Raw genomic sequence first — 9,807 nt, forward strand, 5'->3', positions numbered from 1 at the left:
AACTTGCAGTGAGACAGAGACAACTAATGTATTTACAGTCCTAATATATCAGAAAAAAACAGAAGTTAAATTAATATCATTTTACAGATGAGGGAGCAAAGGACTAGCTCAGCTGAGCAATTCAGACCAGTTTCTGTTGTGGACTCAAACTCCACATCTCCCAGGTTCCAGACTGTGTCCCAAGCAGACACAGTCCTGTTTTTTCTTTAATACAGCTTTAAATATCCCTGCAGCAAATGGGGGTCCACTATGCTCCTGCTGACCCCACCCTTGCAGTCTCATTCATTCATTCTTTTTTGGGGGGCTAACAAATATTCAGAGAACTGAGGCAAGGAACAGCATGATGAGTATCAGATAATAACATGAAATTTATAGCCCATTCCAGATGTACTGGAAGCAGATATCTATCCCAATTCAGGGAGAGAATAAAACTATGTGCAAAATAGAGTCCCATGAGGAAGCAAGGCAGGACGTGTGGGGATTTTGGGTGGTTGACTGGCTGTTTGATTGGTTTATTTTTAAACATGCCAGGCAAGCTGGTGGAAGGTCACAGTGCCTATCAGCTGCCGTCACATTAGTTATTTTTCCCAGCTCTCTCTCCTGAGTTTGGTCCAAAAAGCCGTCCAGATTTGAGGGTATTGTGAGAAATATGTCAGCTCTGACAGCTGTTGAGACTGATGATATCAAGACTGATCTGAGAACATAGTTAGTTATGTCAGTTCCCAGTGTTTAATCTTTTCACACGTTGACCTTCCTTTCCAGTGGAGGCATTAGATGCCTTCTTATAGGCACTGACGTCATTTCTGCAGAGCTCCACTATTCCAAAGGGGGTCATAAAAGCTGCACCAAGCAGCAGTGTTTGCGCATTTTATATCGTATATTTAGAACAGAGCATTGCACAGAGCCAAGAATGTTTGTCAAATTCCTTCAATCTGTTATCCTCTTTCTTTCAGCTCTGGACAGCCCATCAGGCCTAATAGTGGTGAACATCACAGACTCTGAGGCTCTGGCAACCTGGCAGCCAGCAATTGCTGCTGTGGATAATTATGTTGTCTCCTATGCTTCTGAGGACGGTAAGAAGAGTTAGTGATAGGTCAGAGACCTGACAGTATTACACTTCTTGAGAGATGCTCAGAGATGGGTGCAGCAATGTGACTCCAGGAGGATGGCAGGGGCCTCTTATTTGAAGTAGATGCCTCGCTGGAAGCATTTTAAAAAATATCATTTTAGTTAAGCATTCCCAATTCAGACATGAACAGAGATAACTGATATTCTTGAAAAGAAAAGATAGTGTTATAATTCATATGAACACTAGAGAGTGCTAATACTTTTAGATAAAGGACTCGTGTTAATTCAGATTCAGCATAGGTGTAAGCAGAGACGTGGGCTCTGGGCTTTTACTATTTTGCGCTTGCTCCCAGCTAGTAAAAAAAATAAAACACTGAGTAGACCATGGAGTTGATTACATTATGACATGTCTGAATTATGCCGGCATGTGTTCTCTTCGTGTTTTCTTCTTAGAACCAGAAGTTACTCAGATGGTATCGGGAAACACTGTGGAGTATGACCTGAAGGGCCTTCGACCTGCAACTGAGTATACACTGAGTGTCCATGCACTGAAGGACACGCAGAGGAGCGAGACCCTCTCCACTCAATTTACTACAGGTGCTATGTCCCACCTCACTATGAGGGAGCTACCATCTCTTCTAGTCCCACCTGGCTCACCTTTCTCTAATACCATAAAGTCAGCCAGCACATTGTGCTTTTTTTACTAGAAACCTGAATTTTGATAGTATTTGCACCAAATTTTCTCCGGTGGAAGGCTAGTGTGACTGATCCAAGAAGGTGGTTTTCTGTCACCAATTCTACAGATTCTCACACAAAGCAGGAGCAGGAGTTCTTCTTTGGGGGTTAATGTTGGGCTACTAATGCTGAAGGTATATAGTTGGTTTCATACTTACGGCTTTCCATGAGCATCAATGAAATCACAGACATTTCTCATTTTCCTGACTGTTACTTGACCTGTCCCAGGGCATTAACTAGAAAGCCAAGAGCTAAGCCGTACAAATTCAGTGTCATAATTACAGTGGAGAAGGGAAGCTGTAGCCAAACCAAGTATGAAAAGTTTTTCTGTTCAAAAGAGGCATCATTGGAAGCAAAATTTTTCTTCCTGGGAATACGTAAATACTGATCTCTCTTCCTGTGTGAAATAATGAAAGGCACAATTTTGTTTCAAAAGTCTTCTTTTGAAAAAACAAAAATTTTGCTTCAATGCAACTGCTTATAAACTAGGTGCCTGAGGCAAGCCAATATTTTAACTTAGGTAAAATAAATACCTTTATTTTAAAACTTCCCATGGGAAAATTACTTTTTAATCACAAAATTAGGACAAGATATTTTTTAATTTCAAATTTCTGGGGAGGAAAAGTTTGTTTTCTTGGCCCATCTTAATATACTGCACCTAAGATGTACTGTGTATTACAGACCATATAGGTGCGATGGTAACTGATCTGTTGTCTCCTGCAGGAATGGATGCTCCAAGAGATTTAAGTGCCACTGAGATCCAGTCGGAAACAGCTGTGATAACTTGGAGGCCTCCACGTGCTCCTGTCACTGGTTATCTCCTGATCTACGAGTCCATTGATGGCAGAGTCAAGGTATAGCACTTGTAACCAAACCCGAAGGGGTGTGCCTCAAAACTGGACAGTAGAGATGTTCTGAAGTGTCCAGCAATGGAACATAATCATGTGCCTTAAGTTAAACATAGTGAAATAGTAAGTACGTCTTTCAGTGCTAGCTGAATGCATTTAAAATGCATTTAAAACCTGCTTAAGTACTTTCCTATATTATATCCTGAAACAGAAGCTCAATTGCAGCCTGAATTTTGACAGTCATCTCTCCGTAACACGCGCAAAAGCACAAGCAATCATTTTTCCTCATTCCAAACCTGTACCATGGAATAAGCTCACACACACCAAAGAATGGGATTCCTCTTTCTAAACTCAGGAGAATTCATCCCTGTGCAAGTGAGGTGTCGAAGGCAGGATGAATCACCTTTGAAAGCGCCTCTTGCTCTCCAATAATTTTATTGTGTTGCTACATAACTAGATTACACTAGATGTTTAGATATGAATGAGGTGAATCCCAGCAAAAATGATGTAATAGATAGTTTTGGATGCTGCACAGCCTGGTACGTCAGAAAGGGTTCTGATTTTCAAGAAGGCAAATTTCCTAAGCTTACTGAAAATCAATCTTTTAGAGTTACAGAAAACACCCTTTTGAAGACTGGTGTGTGATATTTCCTTGTCCTAAAGTGTGATTCTTCTCAATTTTTATGACTTTCACAGAGACACCTATACAATGTGTACGTTCAAGGCATGTGAACATTTAGGCTGATTTTCTTTTAAACCACACAGCTTATACATTATGATGGTAAACATTCATTTCCAGACAACTTTTCTCAAACTTCTAAAGAAAGTTAGCTTGATAAAAACCTTAGAGGAATAGAAGTTTTGTATTAAATAATTTAGATGGTTAAAAATACCATAAGTAATTACCACAAAAAATAATATGACAAACTAAAATATGTAACAGTTGCAGTCATTAAGATTTTCTCACTGAGATTTCCCTGTATTACTTCTCTTCCCCATAGGAAGTCATCCTAAACCCTGAGACAACTTCCTACAGCCTGACAGAGCTGAGCCCATCTACCCAGTACACGGTAAAACTCCAGGCGCTGAACAGATCCCTGAAGAGCAAAATGATCCAGGCTATTTTCACCACAAGTAAGGACTTTAAAGCACATGCACAACTGAAATAACATATACATTACTGCTTTCAGGACAGAGCTGAGCTCTGCAATAAGCAGACACAGACCTTATAGAAGATTTTTAATCCAATTTTCAGTATGCATTTCATTTGCTTGTAGTGTCAGTGCAAAAGTTCCTGTTCCCCCTGAGCTGTTGTGTCATCTGCTTTCCCTGGACTGTCAGGATTAAATTCTTTTCTTTATATCCATCCACGTCACCTCTATAGGTCCTCTCTCTGATGAAACATCCTGCCTTTCCCATGTAAAATATCAAAAGGAACATTACTCTTTAAAATCCAAACTGACACCCTGATTTACCTCTGTATTGATGCGTAGCAAGCTGTTAAAACAAATCAGCATTTTAAGTTGAAATGAAGCAAACCACACACACACAAACAGATCAGTTCAGTGGTCTGAGGAGATGAATTTCTGGGCATGTTTTTTCACTTCTTTCTGAGATCGGTTTTCAGAGAGCCACACGGCATGGCTGTTCCAGCTCTAACAGAACAGCTCTCCAGTGAGCTGAATGCAAAAATAGATTGTGTTCTCTGAAGGTCACTTCACAGCTGACATTAAAAAAAGTACAAGTTGTTCAGTACTAACTGTGGAATCTTCCCTGTCATTTGTCTCACTTTTCACAGTTTCCAGCCTTTCAGACGCAGCAGGACCTTCAGCCATGTCCCTTCTCCATTCAGCTGCTTGTACCAACTTCAGCCCAAGGACTCACAGAAGTGCTAAGAAAAGTCACGCAGCCCCAAGCCTGCTCACAGTCACTCCTTGTGTAGAGCAGGCTGCACTCCACCAACAGGAGGCAATCCACAACCAGAAATAGGAGAAGAATTAATTCCAGTGTATTTAAGTGACGTTTGGCAAATTGGCCATAAGCAGGGACTGAATGGGGTGCCTTCACCCATACGAACACAGTGTCAGCCTCGTTCAGGCAGACACTTAAGCCCAGCCTTAACGCTAAACACACATTTGTGTGCCATTTAGTGAGAGGGAAACACTGAAGTAGCTCCCTGCAAGACAGATGCTTTTCTTCAAATCCCAAAGCTGATGCAAATTCTCTGTAGCTGAGGCACAGGCAGGGATGTGCAACACACTGGAAAGGGAGCAACAGCCATTCTGTGAGCAGCCACAGTTAAAAACTCTAGTATGGACACACCTAAAACATCACTTAATTAGACCATTGGCTGAAAAAGTTAAAGGAATTTTAAAAGAAAAAAAGAAAAGCTTTTTTTGGGGGTTAGAAATTGTTCTGACTGCAAGGATGCCATTAGCTTGTTGTCGGAAAGAAATGTTTAATGACATTTCCCTGTAGTTCCAACTGTTATTGTTTGGTTTTTAAAAGCCTAGTTTTATTACATATTTAATATCGTATTTGCTAACAAAATATTCCCTATTTATTTGTTTATTTATTTATCCTGCCTTTATGTTTTCCTCTCCATTTTCTGTCACATAATCAGAGATTAGTAGATTTGGTCTTACCAAAAAGTTGCTGTAAACACAGCTCATGCCATTTAAATACTTAGTTGGAGGATGCACTCCCATCATAGCAGAGAGTAGTTATCTGGCATTCACAGCACTTCTAAGAGTGTAGACAGATGTGCAAAAGCATATTCAAAAGAAAAATTTACATCAATCTGCCGTTTACTGTGAATCTTTTTATGTAGGATAGCAATTACAAGCCTGTTCCTGGGCTCTGTACCGGGCTCTGCCACTGACCCACAACAGATTTTCATGAGTCATCTATATTCAAGACGTTCCTGGTAATTGCTGGTTTATTAAGGACTGCTTTCTCTTTTTTTGTGTGCAGCTGGTCTTCTCTATCCTTACCCTAAAGACTGCTCCCAGGCTCTCCTGAATGGAGAAACCACCTCTGGGCTCTACACAGTTTACCTGAATGGGGACAAGGCTCAGCCTCTGCAAGTCTTCTGCGACATGGGCGAGGATGGGGGCGGATGGATTGTGAGTAAGAGGGAGAGGGTCCACACCACCCTCACATGCATCTGCCTGTGCTAGGAGCAGGGGTGGCAGATCCCACCCCTGCTCATCTATGGCATCTGTCATAGTGCTCTATTATCAGAGTAGGGCTGACTTGTCTATAAATTTGGGGAATTTTATCTTGAGTAGGATGCCTTGGTGCCTACAAGGTTACCAGCTCTTTCTGTAGTTGGAGGAGAGAGAAGTGTCTCCAACGGATGGGTCAGACCAGTGGTTTCAGCACCTGGGAAAAGCACTGATCTCTCTCCACTGGCTGTAGGGGGTCCTGGAATGACCATCTTAGATCAGATTCACAGCTTCTAAATAGGTAATTAGATGAGAAGAGGGCAGACTGACTCTATTTGAATGAGAGAGAACACAGGCCAGAGAAAGCATTTGTTCAGCAGCCACATGGTTTGGTGGCAGGCTGGGCTTCCCAGGCCATTATACAAGAGACACATCCCACCCAGACAACAAATGAATGGCAATAAAAATGCCAGCTCTCTGTACTGATGTCCTCAAATCTGAACATGTCAGAGGGATCTGGGCGCAGAGAGGAAGGAGGAGCTGGAGAAATGCATGGCTAGGAAACTAGAGGATGTAGAAGGTCCTGACTGAGAAATACAGAACTGCAAAGGGCTGTTAAAACAGCAGAGAGCCACAACTAAAAGACCACATCACTCAGGGGAGCCTGGGAACCCAGTGAATAAACTAGAGAAAAGGAGTGTTCAACAGACTTGACAGAGCGTTCAACAGACATTCAGTAATTGCCGTGGGATTGCTGCTTTGGGTGGCAAGGGCACGGGAGCCGCAATGTCAGCCTCTGCGTTTGTAAAAGCCACATTGTTAGTGGTTTTTCTGTCAAAGACAGTCTGTTGGTAACAATTCTTGCATGTGGTGTTTGCAGGTGTTCCTGAGGCGTCAAAATGGAAAAGAAGATTTCTACAAGAACTGGAGAACTTATGTGGCTGGTTTTGGAGATCCTAAGGATGAATTCTGGATCGGTAAGTGGCAAGAATTTGTCTTTTTTTAAAAAGAAAACACAAAGCCCAAAAGACTAGGAGCCCTCTGAAGCCTCCATTTAGTTGGCAAGAGTATTTGTAAATGGGAACATAATCTGCACAAAGGAGGCTAGAGACAGCATGCTGTGAGGGAGATTGTAATTGCCAGGTCCAAGCCAGTCCCTCCAGTTGCAGTTCATAGATGTCACGCTTCTTGGGTCACCGAAAGTACCGAACCAATGCTCACTGCTGCTCTGTAAGAAGTCAGGAGATAACCTGAGAAGCAATTGCAAACCTTCTTCTTCCTGTACTCCCAGGACACCCCCAGCAACAAAAGCAGAGTGGGGAAAATAGAAGTAAAAAGCAAACTTTCAGAAATTGCACTACATTTTATTTCATTGTAAATGAAAGACAATGATGATCACACAACACAACTTTGATTACTTTTTCCAAAGGGCTGCCTGCTACTGTAAAGGGAAGAGGTCTCTCAGTCAGCCTGGTTTTATCTATTTGGTTTTGTGCTAACATCACCCTTCAGCTGAAATAGCTCACTTCCCTCATCAGTGTGATACAGCCCTGCTGTATCTGTACTGGCCAGTATGACCTCCTTTATGAGATAACATGATGGTAGACAAATAAACATGAGGAGGCAAATGGAATGTTAATTTATTTCCACAGGTCTGGAGAACCTCCACAAAATCACTTCTCAGGGCCAGTACGAGCTGCGCGTGGATCTGCGGGACAAAGGTGAGACAGCTTATGCTGTCTACGACAGGTTCAGCGTTGGAGACGCGAAGAGCAGATACCGGCTAAGAGTGGATGGGTACAGCGGCACAGCAGGTGAGATGAATTTTTTTTTTTTCTTCTGATTTGCAATTTCCTCCCAGTTAGCTCAAGGTAACAGTATGTGAACATTGCCGATCATCATCACAGCAGGTACCTTTTGTATGTCAGGTGTTTGAAAATATGAACATAACAACGTATTCTATGTTTCCGTTTTAAATCTTCCAGTCATTTAGATGCCACATTTTATGGCATGCTTATGACAGAATATAAACAAGTATATTAAACAACCACATATCTCATTTGGCCCATGCTTGGATGTCATTTATACAGCTAATAATATCTTGGCACAGCCTCATTTCTTGTCAGTGGAATATGCAACAGAGTCCTGCTATAACATGATTTGTAATTTTGCTGAACAAATCATCTGCCATTTGTAATCATACTGGGGACAGCCCTGCAGCCCTTATTGAGTTCTCTTCAGGGCTTCAGAGGATTAAGAGATAAATCCAGCCCCACAGGATGTCTTAAAAGGAGAAATATCTCCTTGGGCTGCTCCTATGCAGCACTTTCATGCTGCAAGGTGCATAAAACAGACCACAGAGATGTGTGTGTACGGTCTCAGCCCTGTGACCATCGCATGAGCTTTATGCACAGCCAATGGGCATACAGACAAAGGATATGCAGCAGTAGTAGAACTAATGTCTTTTGAAGGCAAACACACTGATGCAGAGCAGTAGTAGCTGCTACAGCCAGTAGGATTCAATCCGACTACTTCCTCTTCCTAAGCATTCAGATATAAGATGAATGGATGGAGCAGCACAGATCCTAAGGCATGAATGTGAGCTCTGCTTCAGGTGTACACTGAAGGCTGCTTCTATTGCACCCATCTGTAACTGGGCACCCAGACCCTGGGAGTGAGAAAAGTCAACAGTAGGCAGACATATCTCTGTGTTTTCAGCTAATGAAGATGGGTAGCGTTACTACATGGACCAGCTAAGGGCAAAGACTCCTTTGGTCTTGACTCACTCCTTGCAGAGGTCTCTTTGGACTTGGTTTGTCCACATTGCCTTCTGTACAAGGCCAAAATCCAGCTTTCAGCAAGTAGTGCAGAAATTGAGCTGCATGAAAAAACACTTAATAAATTAGGGATTACAGACCACCTGGAAAAATATTTTGGCTTGCCTCCAACAACAAAGATTGTATACTTCCTTCTGTAGTAAAAGAAGTAAATTTTTAAAAACTTAGATACACAGCAAGGCTTTGCAGACAGTGCGTGGGACAGCACAAACATTTTCTGCAGAATGGTCATTCCCATGTAATCTAAATTAGGCAAACCATTGACTTTGCTCTTTCGTCTCCCCCATCCAGGTGACTCCATGACGTACCACAACGGAAGGTCATTCTCCACCTTTGACAAGGACAACGATTCTGCCATCACCAACTGTGCTTTGTCATACAAGGGTGCATTCTGGTACAAGAATTGTCACCGAGTCAATCTGATGGGCAGATATGGTGACAACAGCCACAGTCAGGTGAGCTTGGTGTTTGAAGGCTTCCATAATGCATTAGAAGAAGGGGAATTGCAATTATGGATCTGCCTGGTGGTTCAGCTAGCCAGACATCTGAACGCTTTCCAGACCAAAGGATGACAGGGAAAGATATGGGCAGTTGCTCACAAAACAAGAATTTAATGTCAGCTGGTGAAATACTGATGTTTTTGTATGCTTTTCCAAGGGAATATCCCAAGTGTGCAGGGAACAATTGTAGTTTTCAACATGTGAAACAAAACGTTCTTCCTGCCATGAAAGCCAGGCGAAGACTGACAGCTCTGGGGGACAGCATGTGGGTTGGTTTGTACAGGTTGGGCACGCTAGTGGCCAGAGCCCCGTGTTTCCCAAAGCCCCTCTACTTTGTTGTGCCTCTGTTCCCAAGTTAGAAAAGAGACTGTAAGCAGAAACGAGAGCAGTAAAGGCTGACAACAGAAGAAGAAGCGAATGTGTGACCTCCCACACTTCATCTTTGTCTTTGCAGGGTGTTAACTGGTTCCACTGGAAGGGCCACGAATATTCCATCCAATTTGCGGAGATGAAGTTGAGACCCTCCAGCTTCCGAAATCTTGAAGGAAGACGGAAGCGAGCGTAAAGCCCCAGAGATAGTGAAGGGGCTACGGGCAGGGGGATGGGGGGAGGGATATAGAGTGGGGGTGTGGGGGGATCTTATGGCATCACT

General features: G+C 42.7%; 1 protein-coding gene across 1 annotated transcript in view; it reads left to right on the forward strand.

Annotated features, from left to right (window-relative positions):
• Positions 1 to 9,807, forward strand: part of LOC104627473 (tenascin) — a gene marked incomplete at its 5' end in the record, with an annotated part of 41,301 nt that extends 31,494 nt beyond the window's left edge. Inside the window, 9 exons of the mRNA XM_010295752.1 lie at positions 954 to 1,073; positions 1,522 to 1,665; positions 2,527 to 2,657; positions 3,653 to 3,785; positions 5,625 to 5,776; positions 6,699 to 6,795; positions 7,471 to 7,632; positions 8,947 to 9,110; positions 9,610 to 9,807. Of these exons, the coding sequence (XP_010294054.1) occupies positions 954 to 1,073; positions 1,522 to 1,665; positions 2,527 to 2,657; positions 3,653 to 3,785; positions 5,625 to 5,776; positions 6,699 to 6,795; positions 7,471 to 7,632; positions 8,947 to 9,110; positions 9,610 to 9,720 (1,214 nt within the window). The remainder of the gene's footprint in view (positions 1 to 953; positions 1,074 to 1,521; positions 1,666 to 2,526; positions 2,658 to 3,652; positions 3,786 to 5,624; positions 5,777 to 6,698; positions 6,796 to 7,470; positions 7,633 to 8,946; positions 9,111 to 9,609) is intronic.

The sequence above is a fragment of the Phaethon lepturus genome, unplaced genomic scaffold (genome assembly GCF_000687285.1).
Source record: "Phaethon lepturus isolate BGI_N335 unplaced genomic scaffold, ASM68728v1 scaffold4931, whole genome shotgun sequence".
In the NCBI taxonomy this organism is placed as follows: domain Eukaryota; kingdom Metazoa; phylum Chordata; class Aves; order Phaethontiformes; family Phaethontidae; genus Phaethon; species Phaethon lepturus.